Below are 14,223 nucleotides of genomic sequence, written 5' to 3' on the forward strand. Positions count from 1 at the left end.
CTTTTGAGCCTCCAAACCCTCACTCCTGTAAACAACATCTCCAGCCAGGACAGTTCAGGCTCACAGCTAAATACAGATGTTCTTATTTTAGTCCCAGAGGTGGGAGCAGACCAGGGTGGTGGTGACAGAATTGGCCACCTGCTCTCTGTGCCACCTGCTCCTGGGGTTTGGGGTTGGGCTGTGGGCCAAGGTGCAGGAAGCAGGAGCAGAAAGGACCCTCCTGCTCATGGAGCAGGGTTTGATCATGGAGGTTTTTCCCCTGCAGACCATCAAGGAGGAGACAGACGGGTTGCACGAGGAGCTGGAGTTCATCCGGCTCCTGGGCACCGACCTCATCTTCGCCTGTGGGGAGACTGAGAAGCCAGAAGTGAAAAAGAGCATTGATGAGGTAAGGAGAGCAGCTTCCCCTCCAGAAAAAAAACAGGTGGGAGCAGTGTCTGAGGAGCCTGACAAATCCTGGGGTGTTCCACAGATGAACAACGCGTGGGAAAACCTAAACAAGACGTGGAAGGAGAGGCTGGAGAAGCTGGAGGAAGCCATGCAGTCGGCTGTGCAGTACCAAGACACGCTCCAAGTAAGAGGCAGGGCTGCTGGTGTGCAGTGGGTGGACCTGTGAACCCCCTCCCTGGAGCTGGGCTGGGATTTGCACTTCCTGAAAGCAGGAAACATCTCTGAGGGAGCTCAGTCACAGCTCTGAGGATATTTGATTGCATTCCCAAATCTTGATTCCTGCTCAGACAGCAGGATGAGGGGAGGCAGGAGGGAGCCATGAAGCTGTGGGGTGGTGGAGGGATCATCTTCATCCCCTGACCAGCAGCAGGAAGGAAAATTTGCCATTCCCTCACCTTGTCCTTGCTCCTTCCAGGCCATGTTTGACTGGCTGGACAACGCTGTGATCAAACTGTGCAACATGTCCCCTGTGGGCACCGACCTGAGCACGGTCAAGGAGCAGATGAACGAGATGAAGGTACCTGGGAGGGGAGGGACAGGTTCTGCAGCTCTGCTTCGCCTCACAGAGCTCCAGTGATTCACTCCCTTCTGGTTTTTGTCCTGCTTGTCTTGGCAGGAGTTTAAAATGGAGGTTTACCAGCAGCAGATTGAGATGGAAAAGCTTAATCACCAAGGTGAACTGATGCTAAAAAAGGCGACGGATGAGACAGACAGAGACATCATCAAGGAGCCACTGACAGAGCTCAAACATCTCTGGGAGAACTTGGGCGAGAAAATTGCTCACAGACAGGTAGAGTGAGCCCCTGGGGCTGCCACGAGATCAAACTCACCACAGTGCTCCCCAACCCTTTAAAACTCCCCTTTTTCCATCCCTCTCCTTGCCCAGCACAAACTGGAAGCCGCCCTGCTGGCGCTGGGCCAGTTCCAGCACGCCCTGGCAGAGCTGATGGCCTGGCTGACCCACACTGAGGAGCTGCTGGATGCCCAAAAACCAATCAATGGGGACCCAAAAGTCATCGAGGTGGAGCTGGCAAAGCACCACGTGAGCATTTCCCCCACTCCAGACCCGTTTTTAACCCGTTCCCGTGGCAGGACTCGACCCCTCCCGAAGGATTTGAGCTGCTGGGTGTTCAGGAGGGGTGTCCAATGTTTGCCCACCTCGTGCAGGTGCTGAAGAACGATGTCCTGGCCCACCAAGCAACCGTGGAGACAGTGAACAAAGCAGGGAACGAGCTGCTGGAGTCGAGCGCCGGGGACGATGCCAGCAGCCTGCGGAACCGCCTGGAGAAGCTGAATTCCTGCTGGGAATCAGTGCTGCAGAAAACTGAGGAGAGGGAGCAGCAGCTGCAGTCCACGCTCCAGCAGGTCAGCAAGAGGCTTTGGGAGCGCCACCAGTGCAGTGGGGTGCTGCTTTCCCTTTTGTTTTAGGGTGAAATAAAGTTGGGGGTGTTTTTAGGGAAGTTTTTCTGTATTTCCTGTGGTTCAGTGCCTGCCCAGAGGCTCAGTGAGGGCCAGGCACACCTGTGGGTTGTGGACACACCACATCTCACCCTCCTGAGCACGCTGGCACATCCAGCCCTGCCTCTTTATCTGCTTTCAAAGCAAACACAGCCTTACCCCTGGCACATGATCAATGGTGGCTGATGTCATCTGATCCGGGGCCGATTCTCTGTTCCTGAACAGGCTCAGGGTTTCCATGGTGAGATTGAAGACTTCCTCCTGTGGCTAACGAGGATGGAGAGCCAATTGTCAGCATCAAAACCCACAGGAGGTCTGCCAGAAACTGCCCGGGAACAGCTCAATGCCCACATGGTAATTTCTCAGGAGAGATTTTTTATTTTTTTCCCCAATGCTTTTAATCCAACAAGTTCTTGTCAAATATCAGCATCAAAACTTCTCCTTTGTGTGTGTGATGGGGAAAAGAGGCTGCTCTGGTCTCCTCTTAGAGCTCATTTTGCTCTTGATGCCTGGAACAACCATCAGGGTGCTTTATCCACCTTTTCTCAGCTCAAAGTGTCGCTCTGCTGTCACTGTCCTCAACCTCATGTTCCCATCACCTGGAGCTCTGCAGCACGACATGTTCCCTCTCTGAGCTTTTCTCTGCCTGACCCCTTGCTGGTGGCTCTTTGCAGGAGCTGTACAGCCAGCTGAAAGCCAAGGAGGATGTCTACAGCCAGCTGCTGGCCAAGGGGAGGCTGATGCTGCTCAACCGCGACGATTCCGGCTCCGGCTCGAAGACAGAGCAGAGCGTGGCCCTGCTGGAGCAGAAATGGTGTCTGGTCAGCACCAAGATGGAGGAGAGAAAGGTAACATGGAGGGAAAAATGCATCCAGCCTTGCCCCATGGTCTGGCAGCAGCTGCTCCCTGTTTTCCCACTCTGCTTTCCCACACGAAGCTGGGAGTTGGGTTTTTTAAATCCTTCTCCTTTGGTTGTAAAGTTGGGTCTGTTTTTCAGGTGGTGCTGAGTGTCAAGCTGTTAGCATGGGGGTTTTTTTTGTAGATAATCATCAGCATTGGTTAAATCACACAGAAAATGGGAGTGAAACGGCATTTTGGGTTAATTCAGAGGGGTGGGAAGAAGCCTCCTGCTGCTCTCAAAGGCAGGCTTTGTTGGTCAAGCCAAACCCTGCTCTGAGCTGACTCCATCCTCAGCTTTTGGCTGGGGATGAGATAAAACAAGGCCCATGGTGGCTTGGGCCCAGAATAAATTCCCAACCCTGCAGCTGCTGCCACCAGAATATCATCCCCCATCCAGCCAGCCCCGTCCCCACGGAGATCCCTTTCCCAGGAAGCTGAGGGTGACGTGTGCTGAGGAAGATCTCCCCTTTCAGGGACCATTCTTGTTTGAGAGAGCCTTGTCTTTCCCTGCAGCCCCCTCCCCTTGGCAGCCCAGTGAGGAGGTTCCTCTTGCAGGGACACAAAGGCTGCCTCTGTCTGCACATCAGAGCTCTCACCCTTCGTGTTGTGTTTTTTCCTCTCTTTCTCTCTCCCTCCCCTGCCACAGGCAAAGCTGGAGGAGGCATTGGCCCTGGCCACGGATTTCCAGAACTCCCTCCAGGATTTCATCAACTGGCTGACCCTGGCTGAGCAGAGCCTGAACATTGCACCCCCGCCCAGCCTCATCCTGGCCGCTGTGCTGGCCCAGATCGACGAGCACAAGGTACCCAAGGGCTCCATCCCTGGGATGGAGGCAGCCAGGGTGGCTCCTCACCTCCCCTGTGGCTCCCTGAGGTCACCCCCACCTCCTGTGACACCTGGCACACCCTTTGTGGCCTCAGGTATTCGCCAACGAGGTGAACGCGCACCGGGATCGCATCATCGAGCTGGATCAGACTGGCAACCAGCTGAAGTTCCTCAGCCAGAAGCAGGACGTGGTGCTGATCAAGAACCTGCTGGTCAGCGTCCAGTCCCGCTGGGAGAAGGTGGTGCAGCGCTCAGTGGAGCGGGGACGGGCTCTTGATGACGCCAGGAAGAGAGCCAAGCAGGTGGGAAGGGTGTGACAGACCCCAGCAGGATGTCTGTCCTGGTTGGGAGGACAGGTGTGTGCTGAGAAAGGCAGGAGCCTCTCTCTGAAATGGAGAATGTAAACCCCCTCCCTCCAAATTATTGTGATTTTGAAATCAAGGGGCTCTCAGGCAAAGATATGGGAATAGGAATAACAGTTCTTTACTAGGGAAATTAAAATAGAAATACAGCACTACAAAGAACAAACCCAAGCCCTGCCAGAGTCAGAATCCAAGCTGACAGCCGTCAGTCAGGCAGGGTGTTGGCAGCAGTCCCATCCCATGGTGGCTGCATCCTCCTGCAGTGACAGATGTGGCTCAGTTGGAGCAGTGCTCCTGTACAAGGTGCAGTTTCCTCCCAAGCTCCAGTGGTGATGTGGAAGGGTCTGGTTTTCCTCTGAAAATCCAGTGAAAAAAGGGCTCCCTTAGTGTCCCAAAACCTCTGTTTTTATCTTGGTAAGAAATGTTGGGCTCTTCCCCCTGGCTGAAGCAGCTCCCAAAGGGATGCAGTAATTTTATCAGTGCCACAGTGGGACTCAATGGCCATTAGCAGGAGAGATCTCCTGGAGGAAGGATGGGTTGTGAAAAGATAAAGAACACTGCCCCAGCTGGTTTATAAACCATGGCCATGAACAGGAAATATCCCATGAGATAAAGAACACTGCCCCAGCTGGTTTCAATGGATGCCCATTAGCAGAATATCTCCCATAGAGATCAGGATCACTGCCCCACCCTCAACAGATGGTGATAGAACAGACACTTTTGATCACATCCTGTATTGCAACCTAAGACAATGTCCCAGAACCACAGGGACACCCCCAGTGTGGAGTTTCAGGGTTGCTGGTGTTGCCTTGCAGTTCCACGAAGCCTGGAAGAAGCTGATTGATTGGCTGGAGGATGCAGAGAATCACCTGGACTCAGAGCTGGAGATCTCCAATGATCCTGACAAAATCAAGCTCCAGCTCTCCAAGCACAAGGTGAGGCTCTGCCCAAGCCAGGCTGGTGCTGGGAGGAAGGGGCTCTGTTGGGAGGGTGAGCTGGGAAATTGGAGAAAAGCATCTCCATGCCTCCCATTGCCATGGAAATCTGGGAATCCTCAGAGCCAAGGCCAGGCTTTCTGAAGCAGTTTTGTTTTCTCTCCATTTCCCAGGAGTTCCAGAAGACTCTGGGTGGGAAGCAGCCTGTGTACGACACCACCATCAGGACAGGCAGAGCCCTCAAAGAAAAAGCCTTGCTTGCAGATGACACTCAAAAACTGGACAATCTGCTGGGAGAAGTGAGGGATAAGTGGGACACAGTGTGTGGAAAATCCGTGGAGAGGTGAGCCCAGCCCCAGGGCTGTACCAGCAGTGCCTCAGGGATGGCTGGAGGTCACTGGGATGTGACAAAAGGAGGTGAGTTTGCTCAAGGGAAATTCCCTGGGATGTTTGTTTTCCAGGCAGCACAAGCTGGAAGAAGCCCTGCTGTTCTCTGGGCAGTTCATGGATGCTCTGCAGGCTTTGGTGGACTGGCTGTACAAGGTGGAGCCCCAGCTAGCTGAGGACCAGCCTGTGCACGGGGACCTGGATCTGGTCATGAACCTGATGGATGCTCACAAGGTGAGAACACCTTTACCCCAAGAGACAAAGCACAGACAGAGCTGGTGGTTTGCTGCAGGAACAGGGGGGAAAAACAGCAAAAAAATCAGAAAAACTTTCACATAATGGGGAGTGGAGCTGCCTGACCCTGCTGTGCCCCTGCAGGTGTTCCAGAAGGAGCTGGGGAAGCGCACGGGGACCGTGCAGGTGCTGAAGCGCTCGGGCCGGGAGCTCATCGACAACAGCAGGGACGACACCACCTGGGTCAAGGTGCAGCTGCAGGAGCTCAGCAACCGCTGGGACACGGTCTGCAAGCTGTCAGTGTCCAAACAAACCCGCCTGGAGCAGGCCCTGAAGCAGGTGAGGAGGAAAAACAGGGCTGGAAACTCTCAGGGTGCTCCAGGTTTGTTCCACACCAATCCCAGGGAAGAGGTTTTGCCAGCCCTGCAAAGCAGGTGATAAAGCCCCTGATATAGGTGGTATCAGCCTGTTACTGATTTGTTTTCCTAAAAAAAAAAATTGAGCAGATAAAAGCTGGTTTGAAAAGGGAGGATGGAAAGATCTCACTGATGGGGGCACAACAGTGATCAGACAGACCAGGCTGGTGCTTGCCAGTGTCCAGAGAGATTCAATTGAAGCTAAAAAAAACAAAAAAAACCCCAAAAAGGTCAAAGGCTCTTAAGCAGCTTTTACATCAAGTAGGCAATTTACAGAATAAGCTACCCAGGTGCCAGATTGCTCAGGATACAGCACTTGTGCTGTTTTTAAAAACATTTCCTCCTTCAGTGCAGCTGATGCCAAGGGGAGGGAGGTGCCTGAGTCCTGCAGGACCCAGCGGCCCAAACCCCAGCCCCAAACAGGGGCTTTTCCCCCTTTTTTTTGGTATTTTTAAAGCCCTGGGGAGGTGAGGGCTGACAGGAGGCTGTGCTGTTGTTGCTGCAGGCTGAGGAGTTCAGGACAGCCGTGCACATGCTGCTGGAGTGGCTCTCGGAGGCAGAGCAGTCCCTGCGTTTTCGGGGAGCGCTGCCGGACGACGCCGAGGCTCTACAGGCCCTCATCGACGCCCACAAGGTGAAACACAACCTCCAAAGCACAACCCAGGCCAGGTTTAGAGGTGGGAATGTGCAATTCCTATCTAATTCCTTTGGGGGTTGCAGGAGTTCATGAAGAAGGTGGAGGAGAAGAGGGCGGACGTGAACGCGGCGGTGGCGATGGGCGAGGTCATCCTGGGCGCCTGCCACCCCGACTGCATCACCACCATCAAGCACTGGATCACCATCATCAGAGCCAGGTTCGAGGAGGTGAGTGCTGCAGGGTGAGCTCCAGGCTGCAGGGGCTGCCAGGGGTGGCCAGAGAGCAGTGGGTGCTGCTCCAGGTTTCCTGGATCCATCCAGGATGGACGGTCACATCGTGGTTCCAACAGGTTCTCACCTGGGCCAAGCAGCACCAGCAGAGACTGGAGTCGGCGCTGTCCGAGCTGGTGGCCAATGCAGAGCTGCTGGAGGAGCTGCTGGCCTGGATCCAGTGGGCTGAGACCACCCTGATCCAGAGGGACCAGGACCCCATGCCCCAGAATATCGATCAGGTCAAAGCGCTCATCTCCGAGCACCAGGTGAGCCCCGGGACTGTTAGCACAGAATTCATCATCACAGGGTGGTTGTGTGCAGGTGATTTATTCAACAGCTCTGGGATCAGGGGTACAACCCCAAATCTGACCCCACATGGACAGGTTTTTATACCCTTTTCATTATATAATAATTATTAAACTCATACTGTTCTATTGTACACATTGATCTTATCCAAGCAGGGGTTCTTGTGATTTCCATCAGGTCCCCAAATATCCTTTCTCATGGTTCTTGGGTTCAGCCCCAACACTTCAGGATTTAGGTACAATCAGTCAATGGTCAGGTTTGGATTCAGCCCCAATACTTTAAGTTATTGGTTCTTGTTACCATTGCATCACTTCTCATTATTATTATTATGATCAAACAATAATATATTCAATTTACCAAACAATTATCACATTTAACAATCATATTGTTTATCACATGATGATCACACAGGTGCAGTTTCACATGATCCAATAAAGACAAAGCCCAACATTCCTTCCCAGGCCTGGTTCCCTTTCCCACCCCTGAATCTGTTCTACACAACTCCCATGATTTCAGAAACGTTTTTAACCCTGTGCTATCAAGAGGGGCAGGGGAGGGAGGCTTCCCCTGGCTCCCTGGGTGGAGGAGGCACTGATTTCTCCTGGAATTCCCTATTAGAGCAGTGTAGGAGCAAAACCAGCCCAGGGATGACCTCCAGCCCTGGCAAATCCAATCCACAATCCTCAGTCACTGATGCTTGATGCACCTCCCTCTACACACCCCTGTGAGGGCTGGAAAGCAGAAAAAGGTGAAATTGCAAACGGTTTTTTTTATCCTTTCTGTGTTTTGCCAGTCCTTTATGGAGGAGATGACACGGAAACAGCCGGACGTGGACAGGGTGACAAAAACTTACAAAAGAAAAGCGACTGAGCCTCCCCACGGGCCCTTCATCGACAAATCCCGCAGCAACAGTGAGTCTCTTCTGGTCCTGGGATGGCAGGAAATGAAGTTCCTAGGAAGCTAATTAGCTGTGATTATCAATTAACAAGGCATCCTGCGCTGACAGCCACCAGGAAGGCGCTGAGCCTTGTCAGGAGGGGAGAATCCAGGTGGCATTTCCCAAAAGAGCCGTGCTGTTCCTGGGCCAGCTCTGCTCTCCTCTCTCTGTGCAGTTGCTTTGGGATGAAGTTTTGGGGTCTTTTCATGAAGTTCAGTGTGAATCCCTGAGTGCTGTCTGTCACTCTGACCTCCTACCTGGGCATGCTACATCCAGCCAGCAAGGCTGTGGCAGCTTTTCCCTTCCAAAAAAACCCAAAACATTTCACTGCTGCTCTTCAGACGCCATGAACAGCACCTCCAACAACCTCTCCATCTTATTTTTTCCAGGGAAATCCTTGGGGCAGGCTGCTCCTCCCAGCATGCCCATTATCTCCCAGTCAGAAACGAAGAATCCCAGGATCAACCAGCTCTCAGCTCGCTGGCAGCAGGTCTGGCTGCTGGCCCTGGAGAGGCAGAGGAAGCTCAACGATGCCCTGGACAGGCTGGAGGAGGTAACAGCCCCTGGCTGCTCTGGGCAGGAGCTGGGATTTCATCCCCAGAGAGGTGCAAGAAGCGTTTTAAATCAGTGCTGCCCCGGCTCTTGCAGACAGTTCCTGTCGCCTTTCCAGAAATTAAATATTCCTAAAATATTAAGGCTAAAAACCCTTTGGTAATTAAGTAATTAACTGCACATTAACCAGCTTTGTGCTGCTGTATTTGGTATCTGTAGAGTTAATGACAGCCAGGCCCTGCTTTCCTCCTAGTAATTAGTTTAACAATTATTGTCTCTATTTTATCCAACCATCTAATGTCATTTTTGTTTTTATTTATGCTTAACAAAGCAGCTATGCCCAGAAGTGAGTGGTTTTTTTGTTTTTTGTTGCTTTTGCTGTAGGTCAGTTCAGTTCCTTCGTATTCATGTTTTTGCTTTGTTGCTTTTCACCCCAGAAATGTTTAAGGAGAGACCAAAAAAAAACCCCAAAACCCCTTAAAATTGTTGTCACAGCTTGGTGTGAACTGCTTGAGCTGGTGGGGGGGATCCTTTTGGGGTGGGGAGATAAAAAAGCTGTTTAAATTAGAGGGTCCAGGGTGGGACTTGTAAGATGAGCAAGAAATCCCTTCTTGGCTGCTCAGAGGGAAGGGGAGAGGGGAGATGAGTGCCCAGAATGATGCTGGCAGTGGGAATTGCAGTCTGGGGGTGAGGAAACATCCCCAGAAACCAAGCAGAGTGGGGTGTGTGTGTGTCTCTGTGTGCCTGTAGCTGATCCTCCCTGCCTGTGTGTCCCTGGGATGCACAACCCACGTGCTGCCTGTCAGCTCTGCTCTGTGTCCTGTGCTGGGAGTTCAGTTTGAGTGGGAATTGTCTGGATAAATCCACACCAAGCTTCCAATGAGGGTGGGCAGGGAGGGGCAGCACCAGGAGCTCCCCCAAGGTGGGATTGGGTTGGTTCTGGGGGTGCATTTCCCCCACTGACTCTCCCTGGGTTTTCCTTGCAGTTGAAGGAGTTTGCAAACTTCGATTTTGACGTCTGGAGGAAGAAGTACATGCGCTGGATGAACCACAAGAAATCCCGGGTCATGGATTTCTTCCGGCGCATCGACAAGGACCAGGACGGGAAAATCACCCGGCAGGAGTTCATCGACGGCATCCTGGCTTCCAGTGAGTGCCTGCAACCAGCCTGGGGAACAACCTCAGTGCTGATTGAGGAGCTCACCCTCTCCTCATCTCCTTCTGCCTGCAGAATTCCCCACCACCAAGCTGGAGATGACGGCGGTGGCCGATATCTTCGACCGCGACGGCGACGGCTACATCGACTACTACGAGTTTGTGGCTGCCCTCCACCCCAACAAGGACGCCTACAGACCCACCACTGATGCTGACAAGATCGAGGATGAGGTGAAGCACCAAAAAAAAAGGGGTGCTCAGCAAGGTTGGGGGTGGTTATGGCAGCGGGGAAGAGAAAAATTGGATTAAAAGAGGGTTTTGGTGATGCTGAGCGGAATTAATTGGTTGGAAGTGAGTGTGTTTTAGAAGGAAAGGCTGCTTGGGGCTGTTTTGTCTGAGCAGTGATTTGTACTGGGGGAGACTCCCAAAATGCTGCTTGCTCACCTCTCGTGTTGCTGGTGGCAGGTCACCAGGCAAGTGGCCCAGTGCAAGTGTGCCAAGAGATTCCAAGTGGAGCAGATCGGCGAGAACAAATACAGGGTAAGGCAGAGGGCGATGGAAACCCCCCCAAAATCTGCTCCCCCTTCCCACAGAGGGAGGGGGCATCACCCAGGGGTGAGGCAGAGCCCTGGTCCCCTGGCACAGAGGTGGCTGGGATGTGTTTTCCCAGCTCCATCCTTGGCCCCAGGGCGTTCCCTGAACTGGGAGAACATAAAAGTGTCGCTGTTCTGGGGCAGGCAGCCCTGGGGCCCCGTGAAACGCGGCATTCACTCAGCTGGAGCCGCCCTTGGAGCTCCCCTCCTGCAGGAGTGTTCCTCTCTGTGTTTTTCTTAGAAGGGAGAATAATTTCCTGACAGAATCTCTTTGTAACGAGCTGCTGTTTATGTTTCAAACCCTTCACCAGAGGCAGGATTCTCACTTTGGGGTTGATGCTCCAGCAGCACCAGCCCCAAGCTCCCCCCAAATATCCCAAACCCCCCAGATTTCCTAACTCCTGCAGTTAACAGATTTCATTATTATTGCACTGTTAATCCCATAAATGTTTTTTTCTTGTTTTTCTTTCCCCTCCTCTTCCTCTGGACTTTGCTCCCCTCTCCCCATTCCCTCTCCCTCCATAGTTCTTCCTCGGCAATCAGGTACAGTTTACCTCGTGGTGCTGTCTCTCACCTCTGGAATTTTTATTTTTTTTTTAACCACTGTGTGTTGTGATGCTACTCTGTCCTGTGGTGCTGTGGGAGGATGTGATCTGGGAGCACTGCTCAGCAGAGCCTGGTACAGAGGAGTGCCACCCACAAAAAAAAAAAAATTAAAAAAAAAAAATTGGGCAGAAAAAAGAGAAAAAAATTGAGCAGAAAAAAGAGAAAAAAAAAGATTGGGTGGAAAAATGAGAAAAAAATAGGTGGAAAAAGAAGCAGAAATATTTTTTTTTTGGGATGTTCTTGGAGGCGAATTGTGGACATGGATTTGTTCTCCAGGGGGCACAACCTGCACCAGGCTCAGGGTGGGTTTGGGCTGCAATCACCATGGAATGAGAGCACTGAGTAATCCTGTAGGACAACTAAACCTCATCCCTGCTACTCCCACTGAGTAACTCCTCTCTGGGGCAAGGCTCCCCTGCCAGGACCTGCCTGTATCCTGAGACAGAACAGGGCTGGAGCACCCTGTGTCCCCCTGATGTCCCCACTGCCCCTGCCCTGATAAAAAAATCTTCTTTTTCACAATGCAGCCATGGTACCCATCCTAAAAGATGCCCAAAAGATGCCCAAAGTGAAACAAACTCGGATGTTGGAAGTGGATGAGTCCTGAGAGCTCTGGCTTTAATTTAGGCAGTGATTATAGAAATGTTTTCAGCAAAAAGTGAAAAATAATGAGAATTTGATTCATCCCTGGGGTTGGCTTTTGAGGGACACTTCATGTAGAGCCTGGAGAGAGGGGAAAGGTTTCCCTGCTGCCTTCCCTGCCTGTGAGCACAGTGGCAGCACCAAGTTCAGCTTGGGACCCTGGAGCAGGGACACCCACCAATGGTCCAGGTCCCAAATCCCAAATCAGAGATGTCACCTCCTGCCCTGACCCATCCCAGTCACTTTGCACCCTCTGTTTTCATTGAATCTTTTATTTTTTGCATCTCCACCCAGAGAAAATGTTCCTGTTTGGGGTTTTATTTCCCTTTTTTAAAATCATTCTGGAGAGGGTCTTGCTTCCCAAACCTCATCCCTGGATGCAGATCTGCCACATCCCAGCCAGGCTCTCCCTGTCCCTCCCAGGCCTGGCAGGCACCCAGGTGTCCAGGAGATTGAGGGGGTGTCCAGCAGATTGCTTTTGATCTGGGGTGCACTTTTTTTTTGATATCACAGGCATTTCAAACCACTAATGAACATCGCAATCACTAATCAACATCGCTGGGGATTCCTGCCTGGATTCCCATCACTCTGCACTCATCCAAACATCCTCACTGGGTGATTGCTGCAGCAGGGGCTTTGTGGCTGGTGGGGTCAAGCCTGAGGCTCAGGGGGATCCCTGGATTTCAGACTTGGTGGTGGTCAGAGGTGTCTGGCTCAGCTTGTCCTGCTGGATCAGCCGGCTCCTTCCCGCGTGGGCTGCACCAGGAGGGTCAGGGCACTGCCAGCCTCTGCTTCTTTCACCAAAAAAAAAGAGAAAAGAACAATTCTGGCTGAGAAAACCCATCCAACCTCCAAATCTTAAAATTGTTGCTCTAAAAAAAATACCTTCAAAATTAAAGGGTTGCATCATCTTCAAACCAGACGGGAAAATTCCATCAATTGAGATTCCCTCGCACTTACCCCAGAAAAATTTGTCTGGAGAAGCCTTCAAACTGTGCAGCAGGTGGATGAAAGCCTTTGGTGCAGCCTGGGAGGGAAGGAGCCGTGTTCCCCTGGCTGTTCCCCTTTCCCTGACCTTTTTCTTGGCCCCACAGTTTGGCGATTCCCAGCAGCTGCGGCTGGTGCGGATCCTGCGGAGCACGGTCATGGTCCGGGTGGGCGGAGGGTGGATGGCCCTGGACGAGTTCCTGGTGAAGAATGACCCGTGCAGAGGTAAGGCTTGATGCAATCAGAGTCTTCCCACCCACCCAGGGGGGTGTGGATGCTGTGTGAGCAGCGTGGGGCATTATCCAGATGGGCAGGATGGAGAAAGCAGATCCAAAGAGGTTTTGGGTTGGAGAATTAGAGTAAAAAAATATTTTTTTTTTTTTCATTTTGAAAGAGTGAACTTTTGAACAAGGAACCACTTTAAATAATAACATATAGTGTTTATATTAACATTATAGTGTTAATATAATATATAATATTATAATATTATAGTGTTTTGTGTCTCATCAGCATAATGTAGGATGACATCTGCAAAAGCTGCAAGCAGCTTCTTTATGCCCTGGCAAACTGTCTGTCATTGAACAGGACTCTCACATTTGTCTGAAACACACAAAATTCATCTTCCCATTTCAGTCTCAGTTGGAGCAGGAAGTTGAATAGCAGAATTTTACCAGAGAGTTTTCGTACAGGGTTTGCCACTGTTAAAAGTAAAGGAACTTTCTCCCACTCCTGCCTCTAAATACCAATTCTCACTTGATAAAAAACATAAATGTGAAAAAAAAATGACCAAAGTTCCTGGGTCTGGGGATGCTGCAGCAAACCTGGCAGCGTTTATCCAGGGAAATAGGGAAGAGTTTTGTTCTTGGTTTGCAGACAGAGCTGGGGTCACCTCCTTCCCAAAACCTTGAGGTTTGACATCGATCAGAACCACAAGATCCATGACCAGGGGGACAGAGCAGGATTAGCTGTTTTGGAGAGTTCTCCACCTTTCCCTGGGGGTCTCTGGGGTGTTAATTGCTTCGGCTGTGTCTTGTTCAAGCTGCTGCATTCCGTGCTCCGGCTGCCCGACGGCTGCTGCTGAAAGCAGCGTGATTTACAGCCAGCTCCGGGGAGAGCCCTCAGGCTTTTTCCTGCTCCTCCTCCGCCCTTCACGCTTTGCAGCAGATGTTTTGCAGCGCTGAACATCGAGGTTGTTTCTATCCCTTGGTTATCTCAGCGTGGTGCTTCCCTCCTGCCATTGCTTTCTTGGCTCTCTGGTTCCAAAATCTGGAATTGCTCCAGTGTCCCGTAAGGCTCGGTGCATGTCCCTGCTCTGTCTGACACCCCTGAGCATGAAGCACTCTGGCACACGTCAGCTGAAGCCCACAGCCCTTCTCCCTGCTTGGTTCCCCCTTGCTTGTGGAAGGGAGTCCCTCCAGCTCTTCGAGGCGTTCGGATGAAAGTTTCGAAAAGTCGGTTTGGAAAAGTTGGGAAGGTGGTTTTGTCTCCTCTCTCCCCCAAAAAAAATGCTTGGGGAGCTGCTCAGAGCTGTGAGAGAGCAGAATCTCTCTCATATGCTCAAGAACCTCA

At 51.7% G+C, this 14,223-nt stretch overlaps 1 protein-coding gene across 28 annotated transcripts in view; it reads left to right on the plus strand.

Annotated features, from left to right (window-relative positions):
• The window catches only part of MACF1 (microtubule actin crosslinking factor 1), a 151,688-nt gene that overhangs the window by 129,035 nt on the left and 8,430 nt on the right, over positions 1 to 14,223 (plus strand). For 16 of the 28 annotated variants that reach the window (XM_033080489.2, XM_033080486.2, XM_033080499.2 and 13 more), the window contains 25 exons: positions 266 to 388; positions 473 to 574; positions 866 to 967; positions 1,067 to 1,240; positions 1,337 to 1,492; positions 1,618 to 1,815; positions 2,134 to 2,262; positions 2,583 to 2,756; positions 3,455 to 3,610; positions 3,729 to 3,935; positions 4,811 to 4,930; positions 5,104 to 5,273; positions 5,392 to 5,551; positions 5,696 to 5,890; positions 6,473 to 6,601; positions 6,688 to 6,831; positions 6,954 to 7,142; positions 7,976 to 8,093; positions 8,509 to 8,672; positions 9,003 to 9,017; positions 9,658 to 9,820; positions 9,903 to 10,057; positions 10,292 to 10,366; positions 10,945 to 10,962; positions 12,762 to 12,879. In XM_033080489.2, the coding sequence (XP_032936380.1) occupies positions 266 to 388; positions 473 to 574; positions 866 to 967; positions 1,067 to 1,240; positions 1,337 to 1,492; positions 1,618 to 1,815; positions 2,134 to 2,262; positions 2,583 to 2,756; positions 3,455 to 3,610; positions 3,729 to 3,935; positions 4,811 to 4,930; positions 5,104 to 5,273; positions 5,392 to 5,551; positions 5,696 to 5,890; positions 6,473 to 6,601; positions 6,688 to 6,831; positions 6,954 to 7,142; positions 7,976 to 8,093; positions 8,509 to 8,672; positions 9,003 to 9,017; positions 9,658 to 9,820; positions 9,903 to 10,057; positions 10,292 to 10,366; positions 10,945 to 10,962; positions 12,762 to 12,879 (3,454 nt within the window). The remainder of the gene's footprint in view (positions 1 to 265; positions 389 to 472; positions 575 to 865; positions 968 to 1,066; positions 1,241 to 1,336; positions 1,493 to 1,617; positions 1,816 to 2,133; positions 2,263 to 2,582; positions 2,757 to 3,454; positions 3,611 to 3,728; positions 3,936 to 4,810; positions 4,931 to 5,103; positions 5,274 to 5,391; positions 5,552 to 5,695; positions 5,891 to 6,472; positions 6,602 to 6,687; positions 6,832 to 6,953; positions 7,143 to 7,975; positions 8,094 to 8,508; positions 8,673 to 9,002; positions 9,018 to 9,657; positions 9,821 to 9,902; positions 10,058 to 10,291; positions 10,367 to 10,944; positions 10,963 to 12,761; positions 12,880 to 14,223) is intronic. The other 12 variants (XM_033080477.2, XM_033080482.2, XM_033080479.2 and 9 more) reach the window with 4 other exon arrangements.

The sequence above is a fragment of the Catharus ustulatus genome, chromosome 26 (genome assembly GCF_009819885.2).
Source record: "Catharus ustulatus isolate bCatUst1 chromosome 26, bCatUst1.pri.v2, whole genome shotgun sequence".
NCBI lineage: Eukaryota > Metazoa > Chordata > Aves > Passeriformes > Turdidae > Catharus > Catharus ustulatus.